Genomic DNA, 21,515 nt, shown 5'->3' on the forward strand with positions numbered 1-21,515 from the left:
GTGACCCAAGAACAGATTACATTCTTGGTTTTCCTCCCACAATGACCCGGACAGCCTCAGGAAAAAAGTGATTCAAGAACAAGCTATCTCCCCTTCGCCCCCTGTGTTATGACCCGGGCAGCCTCAGGTCACCCAGGAAACAAGTGACCCTGCCCGTGAGACCTTTACTGGGGTGATGTCATGGCCTGGCCCGACTCAGCACAGCGCAGTGAATGAGTCATGGGCATAACCTTCCCACCCATTCACCGCCGCTTGGTCCGTTCAGCCTCAATAGCGTAAAAAAATGTCGCGACCCACTTCTCTTTCTCCCCCATGGCGGCGCAAGTGGTCTTATGCAAGCTTGTGTAGTCTGGTACCCTCTCCTACACGTATACAAGTGCCGGATGTGTATACTTAGTATCCATCGTTTTAATGAAGTATACAAGTGTAGGTTGAGCTGAAACATCACAGCTCATCACCACCACCACCACCACCACCACCATCACACCACCTACAACCTGGACGAGGGCAACAAAAAGACGGCGAAAGAAATCAGAAAGGCTCACTGAAGATGTAGATTCCAAAAGATAATTGCCTAAAAAGAATATGCAAAATGACTACGAGAAGTGTGTGTTGTCAGATTTACTCGATGAACTGCTATCAGGGGAAATTTGGCGCATGATAACTGTGGTGATTAGCAGTAAACAGTTAGCTCTTTGTTCATTCCTCTAAAGGAGCGTTCACTCATGACATATTCAAGGGAGAGGGATGGAGGGGAGTGAACTGCGCTAACAAACCACAGGGCATCATTATCTACCCCTTCTCTCTCCTTTCATCTTGCACTCGTTCAGACTCAAAGAAAACGTATAGATTTAAATTTTCAAGCCGCGCCTTTGCAGAAGAACCTTGAAATGTGGATGGGGGTTGTGAATCTTTAGCTCTTATTCTGAAAGTCGTGTTTGTGTGTGTGTGTGTGTGTGTGTGTGTGTGTGTGTGTGTGTGTGTGTGTGTGTGTGTGTGTGTGTGTGTGTGTGTGTGTGTGTGTCGAGGCTTGTAATGAGCAGAGAGGCTGATCAGAAACAGACATGAGGGATTAAATTGCGCCCGTTATGTGTGTGTTATGTAAGTCTCTCTCTCTCTCTCTCTCTCTCTCTCTCTCTCTCTCTCTCTCTCTCTCTCTCTCTCTCTCTCTCTCTCTCTCTCTCTCTCTCTCAAACACTCACCCTGGGGAATACTGCCGTCCAGAAGTATTGGGTTCCCGCTCCAGCTCGCCAGCTCGCCACGCTCGTCAAAGGAGAGCTCCAGCTTGCCCAGGTACTTCCCGAAGGCGTACGCTTGCACAACGGGGACCTGGCGGCCGCTGCGCTGGGTCACCACCGAGGGGTACTCGCCCATCTTCTCTTCTGTCGACGGGTCCTTGCCTGTAATACCAAGACGCTTGTTTTAGTGGTCAGGTTTATATGTGTGTTAAGTAAATAACAGCAGCAGTGCCAGGAAAGCGATAGTAGAGTGTGGTGTAGGAAATAGAGAGAAAGAAATAACTGAAATAAAGGAGAGTTTACAAAGTGACGTGCGGTGGATTGGAATGAGGGTTAAAGTCAAGAATACTTAGGGAGGAAAGTGAAAAAAATGCTACCGTACATTAAGGGAGCTGGAAAAATCAAGATTGTTAGGGAGAAGAGCTAAAAACTATACTGGTAAACACGGACCGGTGTAAAAAGAGAATGGAAAGCAAATATATTAGGGAACAAGAAAATAATAAGGATTATGGAAAGAAGTAATGAAATGAGCGAAAAAAAGAAATACGAGTAATGTTAAATAGCACGCAATTTTACATTCCCTAGTAAAAAAAAGAAAAGCAAAAAAAAAGTCAAACGAAGTAAAAAGAAAAAAACGAAAAAAATTAAAACTCACATCCACAAACACTCCATAACAGAACATAACAACAACAATAACAACAACGACAACAACAACAACAACAACAACAAATTATTACGACCTTCCTTCCACCTGAGAATCAGTGGACAAGTGGAGGAGGAAAGAGGAACAAAGACTCACTTCACTGCCTCAACTTGAAGTCCACCACCTCCATTTCCCTTACCGCTTCCCCATCCCACCCTTCCCTCCCTCTCAGGCATACACACACACACACACACACACACACACACACACACACAGGGGGAGCAGTAGGGGCAGTGGAGGCGGTCTTCCCACGGGGCCTCAAGGTTGGGAAGTTACGTTCAGGTGTGTATTTACCTGTGCGCCGGAAGTATCGTTCGTGTGGTAATGGGAAGGAAAGGGTTGAAGAGATGGGGGGTTGGGAGATGGGAGTTGAGTTGAGGGATGGGTTAGAGATCGTTGATATTGGAGTGGGAAGAGCGAGTGAATGAGTGAAGTGTTGGGATATGCTGGGGTTGGGAGTTTGAGTGAGTGAGTGAGTGAGTGAGTGAGTGAGTGAGAGGCTAGGATGGGTTGGGGTTGGAAGCTTGAGCGAGTGAGGGGATGGGATAGGTTAAAGTTGGGGATTGGGGTTAGGAGTTTAAATGAGTCAGTGGGAGAGTAAAGGAGTGAATGAATGAGTGGGTGAGTGAGTAAATGAGTAGGTGAGAGAGAGGCAAGACGGGTTTTTTTCCTTGATTTTCTTTTATGTTCTGTTCTTATTTTCTTATAATCTCATTCATAACATTCTTCCCTTTTACGTTCATTTTCAGACTCCATTTACTTTTATATATTTCCTCTAAGTCCTCTTTCATTCCACCTTTCCTCACTAAAACTATACCTTTCCATCTTTTTTCTTATATGCGAGTTTTTCATCAATACGAGAACGGAAATCATAGTAATTGTAGTAGTAATAGTAGTAGTAGTAGTAGCAGCAGCAGTAGTGAGGGAAGGAACCAAGAGTCAATTCCCATTTCTATCTATCCGTCTCTCCACTTCAAGCTGTCCATCGTAACACATCAAGCGATTAACAGTCTCGTGGGGAACAGATGCTCTTCCCTTGTCCACCTTTCTCACGACGATGAAGGAGCGAGAGGGAGAGAGGGGGAGAGACAGGATGTTGACTATCTTAAACTCTAGTCAGCACTGAGCATATGGTGAGTAGGTGCTGAGTTACGTACTTGCGTGGCGTAAACTTGACCTTGTTTTAGCATGAAATCATCACTTTAATTTTACCCGTTAAGGAAAATCGTTTCGTATTAATTTTTCGTTATACATGCAAGAGAGAATTTACCTGAATACACATTTTATTGTTACGAAATGAATGACGTCAGAGAAAGAGAGAGAGAGAAAGAAAGAAGACCACACACACACACACACACACACACAAGAACTAAGCAGGATTCGAACACGTGCGCAATATTATCACTTTTATTTGTTAAGTGAGAATGCGAGGGCGTTACCACTGCGCCACACACCCACACACATGTTTCGTACAACTACACACAAACATAAGGAGCAGACCCACCCATCTGTTTGTATAATAGTTGCTGTAAGAAGTGAAAGTCGTAGGAGCCTTTGATTGTAACGAAACGAGATAGGGCAAGGAAAGGCAGGGAAGGGAAGGGAAGGGAAGGGAAGGGCATGGTACGTGTTAGACCAGACAAAGTAGGGGCTGGCATGGGTAAGGCATTGATTTACAGGGTATGGGAGGGTATGGGAGGGTAAGATGTGTTCTGTTATGGTTGTCAGGGTGTGGGATGGAAGGAGTATGGGTATGAATGGGTAGTGTAGTTAGGAATGGGTGATGAGTGTTGTTGTAGGGTAACGTGTGAAGTGAGTAGGGTGAATGCTTAATAGGATTAGAATTGGTGATAGTAAGGAGAGAGAGAGAGAGAGAGAGAGAGAGAGAGAGAGAGAGAGAGAGAGAGAGAGAGAGAGAGAGAGAGAGAGAGAGAGAGAGAGAGAGAGAGAGACGTCAGGGAAAAATAGCAAAAAAGTAATTGAAAACGAGAGAAAGATTGAAGGAAAGAAGGGAAAATGATCAGCAGAAAAAAAGGAAAGAAAAGAAAAACAGGAAGAAAGGAAGATAAGAAGAAGGGCAGGAAGGTAAAATATATCAGTGTTATAAAATAATGAAACACGGAACTTAGATAAAAAATGGAAAAATAATACATTTGAAATTAATATGAAAACAATACAATGAAAATCACCAGAAATTGAGTTAAAAAGTGGAGTAGAGGATCCATAGAATTACTGCTTGCTTGCATGTCTGTCTGTCTGTCTGTATGTATTTATTTATTTTGTTTCTTTTTATTGATTAACGAGACAAATCAAGGGAAAAAAGTAAACAAAAAAAAATCCAGTCCTGATGCTGTTCCCTTCAAAATAAAATAAGTAGGAGATTTGTGTATGTATGTGTGTATGTAAAATTTGGATCCTTATAGTAATTAGAATTTTACAATGTCCGAAAATATGTGGTGAAAATTCTCTCTCTCTCTCTCTCTCTCTCTCTCTCTCTCTCTCTTAGCAACTGGCCTGAAGTGACTGAGTGGTGGTCCGCCCAACTTACATTCTCCTTACCTGTGTTCTCACCTTCACCTACTTTTTAATTAATCTGTGCCTGTCTAGCAGCACTATGTACGAGTAGTAGTAGTAATAGTTGTAGTTGTAGTTGTAATTATAGTTGTAGTTGTAGTCGATGTTGTTTTTGTCCTTATGGTGGTGGTTTTTGTTCAGAGAGAGAGAGAGAGAGAGAGAGAGAGAGAGAGAGAGAGAGAGAGAGAGAGAGAATGTTTAAGTAATGTAGGTTAAGAATATGTACAGTATTGTTTTTCCTATTTTAGCGTTGAAGGAGGAAAGGAAAAGATGAGGAAAGAGGGTGAGAAAGATATGGAAAAGTGAAGAGAGAGAGAGAGAGAGAGAGAGAGAGAGAGAGAGAGAGAGAGAGAGAGAGAGAGAGAGAGAGAGAGAGAGAAAGTGGGAGGAGAGATGAGTTGATGGAGAGAGATGGAGAGACAGTGAGGGGAGAGATGGAGGGGAAAAAAGGGGGAAGGATATAGGGAAGGGAGAGTAGAGAAGATAATTTGAATAGACATAAGCATTACTCTTCCTCTTCTTCTCCTTCTACTCCTCCTCCTCCTCCTCCTCCTCCTCCTCCTCCTCCTCCTCCTCCTCCTCCTCCTCCTCATCCTCATCCTCATCCTCCTCCAGAATGCCTAAGTCAGCTTCACCTTGACGCCAGTCCAATATTAGGAGGGGAGTGAGGGGAAGAGGGAGAGGAGATGGGAAGAGAGGGAGGACTGGATGGACGGAAAAAGGGAGGGGGAGAAGTTAGCGACGGAGGTGACGTGGTAAGAAAGGAGGAAGAGGAGGAGGAGGAGGAGGAAATAATGCAGTTTGACTTGCAGGTGACAAAAAAACGGAGAAAAGGAGGGAAAAAACTTAATCAGCATCTGATTAGATAACTCTCTCTCTCTCTCTCTCTCTCTCTCTCTCTCTCTCTCTCTCTCTCTCTCTCTCTCTCTCTCTCTCTACTTAAATTCACTCGTAGACTTGATTTTCTTTCTCTCTCTCTCTCTCTCTCTCTCTCTCTCTCTCTCTCTCTCTCTCTCTCTCTCTCTCTCTCTCTCTCTCTCTCTCTCTCTCTCTCAACTTAAATTCACTCGTAGACTTGATTTTCTTGTCTTGTTTCTTGTCTTGTCTTTTCTCTCTCTCTCTCTCTCTCTCTCTCTCTCTCTCTCTCTCTCTCTCTCTCTCTCTCTCTCTCTCTGAGATCTCAAATTCACTCGTAGACTTTTTTATTATTATTATTATTAAACATAACGGAGAAGACAGAGTGGGACGAGCGCAAGCGCTATAAGTTGCCAGATGACAACCCCCACCCACCTTGACCATAGAAAGAAGAAAGGAAAAGCAATTAGCACAATAGTAGGATGAAATCAGAGCAGGAGGAGAAAATAGGTTAAACAATTATAAAGAACGCCTCAACGAACTAAGAATTATTAAAACTCACAAAAAAATTCAACAAAAAAAATCAACAATTCTGACTTATTTAATATATGTCAGACAACACGAGTAAATGTAGTATAACTACTTAAAACTTGATGGTATAAAATCACAGGTATAGTTACATAATTTATCACCGGTATAGCTGCAAAAGCAACCAGAGTTTAATTGACTAGACTCTTCAAGATTTTGTTCGAAGCAGACTTGAATTTTTGCACATCACTCGCAGTGCATGTGCCCTCGTCAAGCATGTTCCAAAGTCTTACAGCACAAGGAACAAAGCTTCGCTGAAACTTGATTGTCTTGTCTTGTCGTGACATGTGACATGACATGTCGTGACATGTCTTGTCTTGAAATGACATATCGTGACATGTCTTGACATGTCGTGACATGTCTTGCCTTGTCCTGTCTTGTCTTGACATGTCGTGACATGTCTTGACATGTCGTGACATGTCTTGACATGTCTTGACATGTCTCTCTCTCTCTCTCTCTCTCTCTCTCTCTCTCTCTCTCTCTCTCTCTCTCTCTCTCTCTCTCTCTCTCTCTCTCTCTCTCTCTAACTTAAATTCACTCGTGGACTTGATTTTCTTCTTTCTCTCTTATCTTGTTCATTCTCTTTCTTTTTTTTTTTTGTCTCTTCCTCTTAGAATTGTGTTAAATATTTCCCCACTGACACACCTGATCTGGCTTAATTAACTGGCACGCACCTGGTTTTCTTTTCTTTTTTTCTTTTTCTATTTTCTCTCTTTATTTTAGGGTGGGAAAATGGGAGGCAGGATTACTGGCTTGAATGTTGCTTCCATTGCCTCACCTGTTGCTTTTTTAACCTCTATCTTCCTCCTCCTTACCTGTGTATATGTTTCTTTTTCTTCTTTTTCATCTTGCTTTCCTCATCTAATTGTTATGCTTCACTTCATTTGAAACATTGACTGGAGTTGCTTAATTCCAGTGGTTCGTGCTCCGGGTGTTATTCCGAGCTGCTTCTGAATCATGAGGTTGCTCTTTCTTTCTCTCTTTTTTTTTACGTTTTCCTTTGTTTTTTTTTGTTGTTGTTTGTTTTGCTGCTGTTTCTTACTTCTTTTTTCTTTCTTTTCCTGTTTTTTTGTTACAATTATTCTATCGTTTCTTTTGAAATTTCCTTTCTCTCTCTCTCTCTCTCTCTCTCTCTCTCTCTCTCTCTCTCTCTCTCTCTCTCTCTCTCTCTCTCTCTCTCTCTCTCTCTCTCTCCATTCCGTAACTTTCAGCCTCCTTCCTCATTTCCGTAATTTCTTCCTACCTTACTTTTCACCTTTGTCCTATTTACCTGTCTGTCTGTCTGTCTGTCTGTCTGTCTGTTCTTGCCCGTCTGTTGTTCTGTTTTTTTATGATGATGATGACGATGATGTTAATGATGATGATGATGATGATGATGATGATGATGATGATGATGATGATGATGATGACGATGATGATGATGAGGAGGAGGAGGAGGGAGAGGAAGAGGGGGAGGAAGAGGGGGAGGAGGAGGAGGGGGAGGAGGAGGGGGAGGAGGAGGGGGAGGAGAAGAAGAAGCAGGAGGAGGAAGAAGAAGGGAAGAAGAAAAGAAGAAGCAAGATGAGGAAATGGAGGAGGAGGAGGGGGAGGAGGAGCAGAAATAAATAAAGGAGGAGGAGGAGGAGCAGAAATAAATAAAGGAGGAGGAGGAGGAGGAGGAGGCACCAAAGAAAAAAAAAAAAAAAGCAGACAGTAACAACGAACAAGGAAAATTTTTCACATCCACCCACTGACTCTGCCATACACACCCTCCAACTCTCCCTCCCTCCATGCCTCCCTTCCATCTTCAACAAATCATGAAAGCTCTGATACCTGACAACCTTAGACTCCCTCACACTCCCTACCTGTCCCTACCTGGCCTGTATCTGACGCCTAGTACAGGTGAAAGAAACACACGTAACTTTTTAAATACCTTTCCAATGCTGTACTTTGAGTGAAGAACTGCCGGAAGTGTTGTGTGTGTGTGTGTGTGTGTGTGTGTGTGTGTGTGTGTTTGTCTGGCTTTGATGCAGCTTGTGGAGGCTGTCAACACACACACACACACACACACACACACACACACACACACACACACACTCACTCACTCACCACTCACTCACTCACACACACTCACACACTCACTCACACACACACACTCACTCACTCACTCACCACACACACACACACACACACACACACACACACTCACACACACTCACTCACACTCACACACACTCACACTCTCTCACACACACTCACACTCTCTCACACTCACACTCTCTCACTCTCTCTCACTCTCTCTCTCTCTCTCTCTCTCTCTCTCTCTCTCTCTCTCTCTCTCTCTCTCTCTCTCTCTCTCTCTCTCTCTCTCTCTCTCTCTCTCTCCTCTGCCAACGACCACACTGAATACATCGTTTCTCCGATCAGTGAAGTTAAGCAACGCTGGGTCTGGTTAGTTCTTGTATGGGTGACCGCTTGGGAACACTGGATGATGTTAGCTCTGATGTAACTAATAGAGGCTGTCAACACACACACACACACACACACACACACACACACACACACACACACAGAGGTCGCTGATTATTTTCGATTTTTTTAGTCTGAATGTTTTCGATTTTCTACAAAAGTAATCTAAACTAAATGTTTTCGATTCTTGCCAAGAAGTATTATTTTCGACAACCCATTTTATGTTTTTTTGGACTGTTTTCGACACAACTCTTACACATTTAGTGTCCGTTTTGGATTATTTTCGACACAACAATTACCTAGCTATTTACAGTTTGGATTATTTTCGACACATCATTGACCTAAATCAATATTTTTTGGAATATTTTCGACACTTCATTCAGCCATTTTAGACCTTCTTTGATTATTATCTTGTTAGGTTAGGTTAGGTTAGGTTAGGTTAGGTTAGGTTAGGTTAGGTTAGGTTAGTTTAGGTTAGTTTTTATAGTCTTTTGTTTAAGTCTAAACGTGACGTGATGTGACAGTTCATTTTATCCAGTGTCGAAAACATTCAGAATTTACCATTTTTTAGTGTCGAAAACATTCAGTTCAATATTTTTTTACTGTCGGAAACATTCATAGTGAAGTTTATTTAGTTTCGAAAACATTCCAACCAATGTTTTTAATGTGTCGAAAATAATCATGATTGAAAAATATATTGCAGAACCATCGAAAATAATCAGTCTAAGTTGCCAAATCATTGTCGAAAATATTCATTCTTAAACATGTTAGTCTGTCGAAAACGTTCAGACTAAAAAAATCGAAAACAATCAGTCCACCCCTCACACACACTCACACTCTCTCACACACACTCACACTCTCTCACACTCTCTCACACTCACACTCTCTCACTCTCTCTCTCTCTCTCTCTCTCTCTCTCTCTCTCTCTCTCTCTCTCTCTCTCTCTCTTCTCCTCTCTCTCTCTCTCTCTCTCTCTCTCTCTCTCTCTCTCTCTCTCTCTCTCTCTCTCTCTCTCTCTCTCTCTCTCTCTCTCTCTCTCTCTCTCTCTCTCTCTCTCTCTCTCTCTCTCTCTCTCTCTCTCTCTCTCTCTCTCTCTCTCTCTCTCTCTCTCACCTGAATACAAGAAGGTGTTAGTGTGTCCTCCCACTACCACATCCACCTCTTCCACCTCCAGCGCCATCTGCTGATCCTTAGCGAAGCCAGCGTGGCCCAGAGCGATGATAATGTCCACGCCCTCCTCGCGACGCAGCCTCCGCGCCTCCTTCCGCACCGCCACGACCTCGTCCCCAATGTCGATCAGGCCTGGGTTGGCGATCACCTGTGTGGGGAAGAAATGAGGTTAGTTGTGTGTGTATTTTGTCCGTCACTCGTGTGTTTTCGTCTCGTTCTTTCGTCTCTCGTCTTCCCTCCTCCTCCTCCACCTCTTCCTCCCCCTCGTCCGTGTCCTCTTCCTTCTCTTCCTTCTCCTCCTCCTCCTTCCTTCTCCTCTTTCTCCTCTTTCGTTTATTACTCTTTCTTCATTTTCTTTTCTTTTTCTCTTCCTCTTTCTCCTCCTTCACCTCCTCTCTCTCCCCTCTTTTTATTTCTCTTCTCTTTCTTAATTTTCTTCTTCTCTTTTCTTCCTCCTCCTCCTCCTCCTCCTCTACAACACTCCTCCTCCTTTTTCTCCTCTACAACACTTGTGTATAATAACAGCTATTAAACGTTTAAAAACCAACAAAATATAAATATCTTGAGCTTGATTCATAACTCTACTTTTCTCTTCACTCGCGTCTCTCTCTCTCTCTCTCTCTCTCTCTCTCTCTCTCTCTCTCTCTCTCTCTCTCTCTCTCTCTCTCTCTCTCTCTCTCTCTCTCTGGAAAGTACTAACAGCATCAGGAGGAAGCTGAGGTAAGGTAAAGACAGATTTGTATATGTGATGGATCCGTGCGTGGAGGGGAAAGTGCTGAGGGAGGAGCAGCAGCAGAAGGAGGAAGAGGAGGAGGAAAGAAAGAAGACACGAAAATGCAGAAAAAAACAAGAATATCAAATCAATGAACCGAAGAAAATAAGAGAGGAGGAAGAGAAGGAGGAGGAGGATGAAGAAAATGAGGAAAAGAGCACGAAGTTGCACAAAAAAGGCAGGGAAAACGAATTGATGATCTGAATGAAATAAAGGAAGAGGAGTGAAGAGAAGAGGAGCAGAGGGAGGATGGGGAAGAGGAGGAGGAGGAGTAGGATGAAGAGGAAGAGACGAGATTTTTACGTAACAGCTGATAACGAGCGGAGATGAAGCAGGGGAGAAGAAGAGGGAGGCTGGGAGAGAGGAGGGAGGGAGGAGAGGGTAAGGGAGGGACGGGGATGGAGGAGAGGTGGGGATGTTGTTAGGAGGGGGTAGAGAATGCAGATCTGAAGCTGGAGGGGAGGAGAAGACAGAGGGAGGGAGGATGTGAGGCAAATAAGGAAGGGAGGAGATAATGAGAGTGAGAGGAGGAGGAGGAGGAGGAGGAAGAGGAGGAGAGGAAGGGAAGGAAACAAGATGAAGATGAGGAGAAAAATAGAGGGAAAGAGAGAAAAGGAAACAGAAGTCACAAGGAGGGTGGAAATAGTGGAGGAAAAGGGAGGGGAGAGAGAAAGGAGGGATAAAAGGTAGGGGAGAGAAGGGAGAGGGAGAGAGAAGGGGAGGGGAGGAGACATCACAAGAACACGAATGTCCAGTTTAGTTGCAACCAACCACTTTGAAGGTCGTTTGTCCCCCTTCCCCTTCCCCCCCCCTTCCCCTCACCTCTCCCCCTTTCTCTCCCCTCTGCTCACTCTCCCCCGTTCCGTCCATTCCATTCCATTTTTTTCCATTCTCCCCTGACATTATCTTCCTTCCTCCCCTCCCTCCCTCCCTCTCTCTCTCTCTCTCTCTCTCTCTCTCTCTCTCTCTCTCTCTCTCTCTCTCTCTCTCTCTCTCTCTCTCTCTCCCTCCCGTTGTCCTTTCATTTTTCTCCTCTTCTTCGTGACCTCTGCACCTCCTCCATCCTTCTATTCCTTCTCTTTTTCTTCTCTTCCTTTTTTCTTCCTCTTCTCTTCCCCCCCATCGTCTATCATCCTTTTTTTTTTATTCCTTTCGTCTTCTCTTTCCTCCTCCCCTCTTTCCCTTCCCTTCCTACATCTCCCCTTGCTCCATTTCTTCCCTAAACCTATTACCCCATCACCCACCAACGTATCTATAACACTGTCTATAGGAATGAGTCTTTATTTTCCCTACCCTACCCTCACCTTCCCTATGCTCAGTCCTCCCCCATTCCCCTCCCTCTTTATACACCCCTCTCTTCCAGCCATTGACACCTAATGCTCTTTTTTTTTTTTGTGGTGGGGGGACGAGACGGGGGAGTGTGGGAGGCGGGGGGAATAATTTTCTTTTTTCTTTTCTTTTTTCGTGTAATTGGGGGGAAATTTCGGGGATGCATTGAAGCACACCAGACTGGCTCATGTTCTGGTTCAAAGTGGTTCATTGGCTGGGGGCAAAAGAGAAGCAGGAGGAAAATAATTGCAGTGCGAGTGTTTTACAGCTCTCCGTCTTTTTTTTTTTTTTTTTTGTGCAAGGAAAGAGACAGAGTGTGTTAGAGAGGGCGGGGTAAAGGAGTCCATTGTTTAGGAGTAGAAGAGGATAAATAGAGTGATTCTGCTTTAGGAATTAGCATCTCAGTAGGTTCCTTTTTTTTTTTCCTATAAGTTTTGTTGCATTTGTCCAGCGCCCCTCTTACCTAAAAATTGTTAATGTGAGTGTTTTTTCAGATTTCCAGAGAGAGAGAGAGAGAGAGAGAGAGAGAGAGAGAGAGGAGAGAGAGAGAGAGGAGAGCAACTGAATGTAATGGTGAATTTTTAGAGTAATAAGTTAGACAGAATTGAGTCTGTAAACATAATACTTAAAGATTCAGACCCTTTAATTTCTCCTCCTTCTCCCCTCTCTCCGCTCCCTCCCTCCCTCTCTCTCTCTCTCTCTCTCTCTCTCTCTCTCTCTCTCTCTCTCTCTCTCTCTCTCTCTCTCCTCCCCTCACTTTGCCTCCTTCTCTCACTTTGCTCTTCTTTCCTCCCCTTCCTTTCCTTCTTTACTCATTCATATCCTCTCCTTTCCTTTCTACCCCTCTTTACTTCCTCTTCCTACTCTTCTTTCCCATTCCTTACCTACCATTACCTTTCACATCCCCGTTACATCCCCCCCATCTCCCCTTCTTTTCCCCTATCACGTTCGAAATATCCCTCCCTCCTCCTCTCCTCCCCTTCCCCCTGCACATTATTGCCACCCCCTTCTTCCCTCCCCCACTTCGTCCTCTTCTCCCCCCTCTCCCCTCCCCATGTTCCCAGGCCTAAGATGAAATGTAATAGGTGTTCATGATTTCTTATAAGCTTCAGAACGTATAATCATTTAGATTGTGGTGGTGGTGCTGGTGGTGGTGGTGGTGGTTGTAGAAGGGATGAGAGAGAGAGAGAGAGAGAGAGAGAGAGAGAGAGAGAGAGAGAGAGAGAGAGAGAGAGAGAGAGAGAGAGAGAGATTGTCAGTCAGCAGTCAGTAAACACAATATCAGCAAGTCAGTCAGTCAGTCAGTCAATTAATAAAGTCAGTTAGCCAACGAATCAGTCGGTCAGTCAGCCACTCACTCACTCAATAAACACACAAGAGAATCAACGAACAAGAGATGAAAAGATCAGTGAAACACATTAACACAGCTAATACCAGAACACAAACCATTACAACACACGATTGAAAGCGAGGGAGGGAAGGAGGGAGGCGCACTGGAGAGTACGTATGGAGGTGTGGCTGGCTTGGGTAAGTAGGGGCCAAGAGGAACAGGTACTCGTATGGGAGCTTGGGAGGGCGAGGCGACAGTGAGTGAAAGTGAGTGAACCAAAGAAGGGAGTGTTGGGAGAGGTGACATTGAGCTAAAGATTATGGGAAGTACCAGTTGCATGGGGTGTCTTTTTCTTCTTGCGTGTGTCTGTGTGTCTTTATTTGTCCAATGCAGATAGAATGGGTGGGGTTTAGAATAAGTCAAAAGATGTAATTCAGGTCTTGACCTTCGTCCTGGTTTTGAACGGCTGCTGGAGAGATCGTTGTTGTTGTTGTTGTTGTTAGTGTAGTGGTGGTGGTGGTGGTGGTGTCGGTTACAGATAGTATTAGTAGTTTTAATAGTGGAAGCAATAACAGTAGCAGTAGTCTTAGTAGTGGAAGCAGTAATAGCAGTAGCAGTCTTAGTAATGGAAGCAATAATAGTAGCAGTAGTAGCAACACCACCAATAATTCCCACAAAACCCGCAAAATGCACCCCACACAACACCTACAAACCCTCATAAAACTAGAACACACGTACCCAACACTACCTCATTAACCCAGATCACCTAACCGCGCCTAAACACCCCATAACACACGACCGCCGCCGCATTCAGTCATCGCGCAGCCCCTTCTCTGTTCCCTGGCGTCACCCTCCACTGCGCAACACAACCTCGAGCGTTTACACAGTAGCCTTGGAGAGTGTTACCAGATTCAAAGCGTCACGCCCCTCGCAGGATATTGTTGGTGGGTAGTTTTATGGCGGCGAGCGAAGGCAGGAAGTACAACGGGAGCTTCAGGGTATCTCTTGCGTCACCACTGCTCTGTTCGCCATTCCTGTAATCGTCTGAATTATGATCGCTAATGTGCTTGGTGAGTGTAACCAAACCGGTGTGATGGCTTGAACTCAGCTGATTGCCACGCGTACACACGTACATATATACATGCATGCACACACACATACACACATCTCTTTCTCTATCTTCTGTTCTTTCGTTTGTTGTTCTTATAACCATACATTTCCATATATGTGTCATGCTTTCATAATCCACACATCCATACATCTAATCCTATCTCTCTCACACACACACACACACACACACACACACACACACTCAAGGTAGCTTTTTATTTGTCTGTTTAGCATCATTATCTATTTATTTATTTTTTTTATTTACTTACATCACTATCTATCTAGTGATCCATTTATTTATGTATGTATTTATTTTGCCTGTTTTCTTTTTATTTTATTTATTTATTTATTTTTTTGCATATCTACGTATATAGACACTTATTTACCTATCTATTTATCTATTTATTTATTTATCTTTTTTGTACGCCGGTGTCTTTAACTGGCAAAGACCTTGAGGGCGTGGTAGGTGAAGATCCTCAGCGCCAGCCTCAGCTTAGCCCGGGCCTCACACTATTGCTGGAACATCCGGGTGCGTTGTTTTACTTCCCCACACTCGAGACGCAGAAAGGTACACCCATTTATAGAGCGATCAGCCAAGGGAGGCCAAGTGTACGTAAGCTGTGCACTGGCTGGCTGTAAACTTAAGATAGGGAAACTGTGTGTGTGTGTGTGTGTGTGTGTGTGTGTGTGTGTGTGTGTGTTTAGGTATTAGTGTGGTATTTTTGCAGCGTAATTACGTTTGTTGTGATTTCTTTTGTTACTTTTTTATTGTTATTTTTCTTTTTTCAAGTAAGTAAATGTATCGACCCGTACTATTTTTTTTTCTTCTCAGGTTCATGAACACATTAGTCTTTCCTATTATTTATTTCTTATTCTTTCAAATTTATGAACGTATTAACCTATTCTGTTAACTTTTCTCATTTTCTCAGTTCATAAATATATCAATTCCTTCTGTTAATGATGCTCTGTATTCTTTCAAGTATATAAGTGTATTAACTCTTTCTTTTATCATTATTTATTGTTTTTTTTACGAGAATCAAACAAGCTTCTTTGATATTAGTTCTTTAAGTCTTTTGTTTGCCTTGACAATCTCCTTTCACACGTAAGAAAAGACGAACAAGAGAGAAGAAATCTGTACTAATCATCCACTAGAGGCACGTAGCACGATTAATACTTTGTCACCTGCTGCCCTCAAAGTGAGCCTCGGCCAGTCATCATGATTGCTAGATTCACCACACAACCCTCCTCTCAATAAATTCTAATTATGACCTCAGAAGCTTGTATTTCATGCGTTGTGACTAGCCAGAAAGAGAGAGAGAGAAAAAAAAAGAAAGACAAAAAACAAGTGAGAGGTAGATAAAAAAAAAAAAGAAAAGAGACATAAATAATATAGATAAAATAAGGAAAATGCTAAAAAGCGGAGATAAACAAAAAAAGATAGAAAAAAAATGAACACAATAAGAAAGAGATACACAAAATAAAATAAGAGATAGCGCCCCCCACGTAAAAAGAAAAAGATCATGAGCCTCAGTACTCGAGCAAGGGACAATTAACCAGAGAGCAGGCGGGGCACAGAGAAGCAAGGAGGTCTTTGCCAGATCGGTGTGGAAACTGAAACGATGACCCCCCTTTAGCGCAGCGCCCTGGTTTGTTATGCAATATGCGAGTTCACTTACTCTGTTACAACTCACTCGGGGTCAGAGGACAGGGTGACTTACGGGGGGCAGCGGAAGGGGAGGGTGGTGAGCCTGCCGGGGGTCGAGGGCAAACAGAGAGGCAGGTGAGGAAAGAGAACTGGTAAAGCCGGACAGGTAACGCCGGTACAGGTTAAGAGCAGAGGTAAATAGATCGGTGACCCAGCCAGTGCTTGCTAAAAGGTTAAGGTATTGGATGTTGGCGTGCTTAACCTTACTCTGTTGTGCTGACGTGTGGTGCTTTCTGAGATCAGGTTTGGTTTGGTTTGGTTTGGTTTGATTTGGTTTAATTTGATTTGGTTTGGTTTGATTTGGTTTGGTTTATTTATGGTTTGGTTATGGTTTGGTTAGATTAGTTACGGTTCGGTTTGGTTTGGTTCTGTTCGGTTTGGTTTGGTTTGGTTTGATTTGGTTTGGTTATGGTTTGGTTATATTAGTTACGGTTTAGCTTGGTTTGGTTTGGTTTGGTTGGGTTACGTTGGGTTAGGGTAGATTAGATCAGGTTAAGTTTGGTTAGGTTGGGCTAGGTTAGGTTATATTTAGTTACGTCAGGTTAGGTTTAGGTTAGGTTAGGTTATGATAAGTAATGTCTGAATAGGTTACGTCAAGTTAGGTTAGGTTACATCAGGGTAGGTTAGGTACGTGTCTGAATAGGTTACGTCAAGTTAGGTTAGGTTACATCAGGGTAGGTTAGGTACGTTAGGTTAGGTCTAGTTAGGTCCAGTTTGGTAATGTTAAACCAGGTTCAAGTCAAGGTGCACTTAAGGAGTAATGGACCAAATTGTAACTTTGCAGTGCTTACAGTCCTATATTTGTTCAGTAAGACAGTAATTGACACATCACCATTAACAGTGAGTCAAGGAAGGGCAGGTTAGTCTTGAGTCTGATTACATTGAAGGAGTAATCAAGCCTTGTATATCTTTTTTAGTGCCTGCTGTTTTCATTCAGTAAGACAACATATGGCATAACATCACCAGCATTCAGAGTTAGATTACGTTAGGTTAGGTTATGGTAGGGTAGGTTACATATTTAAAGTTACATTTAAAAAATAATAGAATCATGTATATCTTTTAAATGCCTGCAATTATATTTTATTTATCCAGCAAGACAGCACGTAACATAACACCATTAGCATTCAGAGACACAGGGACAATCTAAAGGAAGTGATTACAAATGCTGGGCACGAATAAAACAACAACAAATTAATGGCAAAGAAGATAAGGGCTGGTGGGAGAAGACATGCCATTAATACGTATGAGAGTAACTGATGAATAAAGGGAACAGCAGAATACAGATTGACCGGGAGGACGTGACTGGCGCGAGTGTGGTGATGTAACGAGTAATCCAAGGAGTGGCAGGGGAGCAGGGACAGGTAGCAGAGTAAGAAGGCGTAAAGGTGCAGGTGTGAATGACCAGGTAGGGTGACACACGACGAAAATAAACACTCGTATGTGAATGAGGAGGGAAGTCTAACAGGGGAAGTAAACACAGACACACACACACACACACATACACTGCTACTTGGCTTACTAACTGCATACCTCTCTCTTTCTCTCCCTCCCTTTCACTGCACAAGACTTTCTCCTCACTCTCACTCTTATGCTCTCCACCTCACTACAACAAGACCTAACCAGCACCTTCACTCCTTCATCACTTCTTCCTGTGACTTGAACCTGCCTTAGGAGAGCAGTATCGGGACATCCCCGGAAGTTAATTGGTCTTAATTTTGGACTGCCTTCCTTGGTTAACTTTTTTTTTTCTCGGAATAGCAAAATAGCGAAAGATTTTCCCTAATTTTTGTGTCCTTGCCATATGTCCTTCATGAATTCAACAAAAATATTTTAATTTGTCTTCATTTTTATTCGACAGGAACAAAACAGCGATGTTTTATTTATTTATTTATTTTTATTTTTTTTTGTGCCTTTGGTCGATCTCCTTTACACAAAACAAAATTGGCCATTCATTTTAATTTTCCTCTCTAATTATTTGTATATTTATTTATTAATTTATTTTTCGGGAGCGACAAAATAGAGAACATTTTTCTTCTTTTTGTACCTTTGGTTATTCACTTATTTATTTATTTATTTATTTATTTATTCACTTATCAGCGGAAGCGACAAAAAAGCAAACATTCCCCCTTCCCTTTATATCCTTAATCCACCTTCTGCACGCACCAAAACAACTACAAAGAACCAAACACTCACCATGGTCTCAGTGGTGAGGTAGCCCACGATGCCGACCTTCCTGCCGCCCACGGTGATCACGGTGGAGCGCTGGTACAGGCCCTGGATGGAAGGCTCCAGCGTGTCGTCCAGATTGGAGGCCAGCACGGGGAAGGGCACTTCTTTCAGGAATGGCACAACGCCCGCCAAGCCGTCATCGAACTCATGGTTGCCCAAAGACTGGAGGGACAAGAGAGGATGGTGGGTCAGTATGGGTCAGGATTGGTTAGGAGTGAGTGAGCTAGTGAGCGAGTGTTGGTGTTGTGTGGTCATCTTAAGAAGCCGTGGTGGTTTATGTAAGGTGTTGTACGCTATAATTGGTGTTTTTCTTTCTCTTCTTCGTCTTCCTTCTTTCATATCCTCCTGCTCCTCCTTCTCCTTCTCTCTCTGAGATATTTGCTTGCTTCATGACTAGTACCTAAAACGCCTTCCTTTTCCTCTTCTTCCTCCTCCTCTATATCTATATCCCTCTGCTCTCACCTCATCCCCTCTCCTCCCTTCCCACTCCTTTCCATCCCCTACTTCCCCTCCTTCTTCATTCCTTCACGCTGCCGCTCTTCCTTACCAATCCCTCTTCTACTCCTCCCTTACCCGTTCCTCTGCTCTCCTCCCGTCCTCTTCCACTCTCCCTCTCCCTCTCCCTCCCGTTCCTCTGCTCTCCTCCCGTCCTCTTCCACTCTCCCTCTCCCTCTCTCTCTCTCTCTCTCCCCTCCACTCCACTCCTCTCCGATCGCAAGCCTCAAGATCCATTAATCACGCGACAGACAATAAAAGCAAGACGTAAGAGCAAGAAAGAAAGTCATTTAATGGAAAAAAATAATAGAATTTTAGAAAAATATCATCATATTTGATAAGAGTTAATTCTTATGTTTATTTTTTGCCTCTCTCTCCTCCTCCTCCTCCTCCTCCTCCTCCTCCTCCTCCTCCTCCTCCTCCTCTGGCAGACTGCACAATCAGGTTTTTAGGGGACTATGGAGGGAGAGGAGGTGTCATGGGGAGGAGGAGAAGGGTGTTGTCGGGATGGTGGTGCATTGTGTGTGTGTGTGTGTGTGTGTGTGTGTGTGTGTGTGTGTGTGTGTGTGTGTGTGTGTGTGTGTGTGTGTGTGTGTGTGTGTGTGTGTGTTCGTGGGAGGGAAGGGAAGAATGAGAGCACTGATAGTATATTTTTGATAATGTGTCGTGATATTTGAGACTTTGGGGGAGAGAGAGAGAGAGAGAGAGAGAGAGAGAGAGAGAGAGAGAGAGAGAGAGAGAGAGAGAGAGAGAGAGAGAGAGAGAGAAAGGTGGGACAAATCTTCATTCACAACCTTTGTTTTTTTCCTCCTCCTCTTCTTCCTCCTCCTTTTCCTCCTCCTGCACTTAGTAGTAGTAGTAGTAGTAGTAGTAGTAGCAGTAATAATAATAATAATAATAATAATAATGATAATAAATAATAATAATAATAATAATAATAACAATGACAGCAATAATGTCTCCACACTTAATACACTACATTATGTAAAGCCGATGACCGAGTTTTCGACATCCACTCACTCCCTTTTCCCCAACAACCCCCCCCCACCATCCCCAACCCTTCCCCACACGAACCACCCCCTGTCATACCCAGTCCCCTTCCTGCCCTCTAACCCCACCTCGTGCCGCGCCCTGTGAAAGGAAGGTGAAACAGTGATACTCTGGGTGTGGTCAAGAAACGGAAAGGAAAGAATAAAAGGAAGAAATAAAAATCGTTGTAACAAACATGTACCTTTTGTACCTTACTGAATCCTGGCGAGTGAGAAGTGTGGTGACAGGTGTTATTATTGTAAATTGTTGTGTTTGTGATTGCACGGTGATTTTTTTTATTCTTGACGGTAAAGGAAGGGGGTTAATATTCAGGTTACACGGTGTTAGTGATTGTATATTATCTGTAATACTATATTGTCCAGTAGTGAAGTGGTCCAGGAGACAGTTCCCTTCCACGGGGCTAAGAGTGTCAATGACGTATGCATGAGTGTGAGGTGCTTTGTCTGATATATAGATAGATATATTACCCTTTCATCTACTTACCACTTATCTATTTATATATTCACTATGCTACCATATTGAAAGGGAATATACTCTAGTCACACCGTCAAGTATTTATCCACTTATCTATTCATCTATTATTCTTAACGATAAGGGAAGAGAATCAACGCAGAGCTCATACAGTCTTCAGTCCGGTTGGGAGAACAAGGTCACTACTATGTACTGGTTAGTCTACCGTGTTCCCAGCGAGTCGTGAGGGACGTGAGATTATAAAGGAACTGCATAAGGCGCGTGGGACTGGCCGAGGGTGTGTACCGGGAACCCCCTGCCTCGTTTTCTTCTTGTTAGTAATTCTTGGTGAGATGAGAGGTGACGCGTTGGCCAGGGTACTTATTCAACAGGGAGTCTATGCTTGTTTGTTTGCAGGGTTAGATGGTGACGAGTGTGGGTATTAGTGGTGGTGGTGGTGGTGGTGGTAGTAGTAGTAGTAGTAGTTGTAGTAGTAGTAACGATAACAGCCCCACAGTATGTCAAGTGGCTTATGAATTTAACCAAACAATTCACACGGCGATAAAGGCAAGATTGCACTACACCATAGCTATATTTGAGGTCAGACAGGACTAAGCTTAATGTTATGCACTCGAGATGATAATACGGTCCTTATTCTCAATGGTTAGTCACTTTATCTTAACTAATCTTAACAGGCTGCACTGGATTGGGACTCTCAAGGGTGTATGTCTGATCCCGGTGATAGTTGAACAAGGATTCTGCATCGCCAGTATGAAAAGCAGCCACGGGAACCCAACTAAGCACCTCTGTGGCCTCTGAAAATAGCCCTGATGAGTGAACAAAGCGTGTAAGAAGAGGGAGGTTTCAAGACACTTATCGTCTAATTTTGGTTCATCCTTTTCGCTTTTCTTTAGGGACCGACACCTCAGTGAACCTTTTTTCTTCCTCGTATGTTGCCCTAGGCCAGTGCTCCTCTTACATAAAAAAAGAGAAAAATGTGTCATGTCTATTCAGCTTAACACGTCTTGTTAGCAAATAGAAATAGTGTAATTGTCACTTCACCTGTCTCTGGTCCTCTCATAAGTATTATTACTCGGTATATTGATTTGGTAGTTGTAATGTTAATGATTATTCAGCATCTGTGTATTATGTGTGTGTTGAGGGGTAGGAAGGTAGGTTGAGGTGTGTGTGTGTGTGTGTGTGTGTGTGTGTGTGTGTGTGTGTGTGTGTGTGTGTGTGTGTGTGTGTGTGTGTGTGTGTGTGTGTGAGTGGGTGGAGGCGAGTGTTGCGTTGTGCTTGCTGTCATTGCATTACTGGAGGGAAAATTAGATTAAGGCTTTGTCGTGACTGTAATTCTGAAAACCTTGATATTATGTAAACTTTTTAGTCTTTACTTAATTTCACTGTGACACATTTCCCATTCTGTTGTTTTCTCTCGTGTTTCTTTGTCATTTCCGTCATTAGTAATT

The 21,515-nt window shown here is 43.3% G+C and overlaps 1 protein-coding gene across 1 annotated transcript in view; it reads right to left on the reverse strand.

The window, feature by feature from the left end:
* Nucleotides 1-21,515, reverse strand: part of LOC135104302 (snake venom 5'-nucleotidase-like) — a 55,449-nt gene that overhangs the window by 8,966 nt on the left and 24,968 nt on the right. Inside the window, exons 3-5 of the mRNA XM_064011541.1 lie at nt 18,016-18,213; nt 9,520-9,724; nt 1,203-1,400 (exon numbers count right to left, since the gene is read on the reverse strand). Coding sequence (XP_063867611.1) covers nt 1,203-1,400; nt 9,520-9,724; nt 18,016-18,213 — 601 coding nt within the window. The remainder of the gene's footprint in view (nt 1-1,202; nt 1,401-9,519; nt 9,725-18,015; nt 18,214-21,515) is intronic.

Source organism: Scylla paramamosain, chromosome 10, assembly GCF_035594125.1.
Source record: "Scylla paramamosain isolate STU-SP2022 chromosome 10, ASM3559412v1, whole genome shotgun sequence".
In the NCBI taxonomy this organism is placed as follows: domain Eukaryota; kingdom Metazoa; phylum Arthropoda; class Malacostraca; order Decapoda; family Portunidae; genus Scylla; species Scylla paramamosain.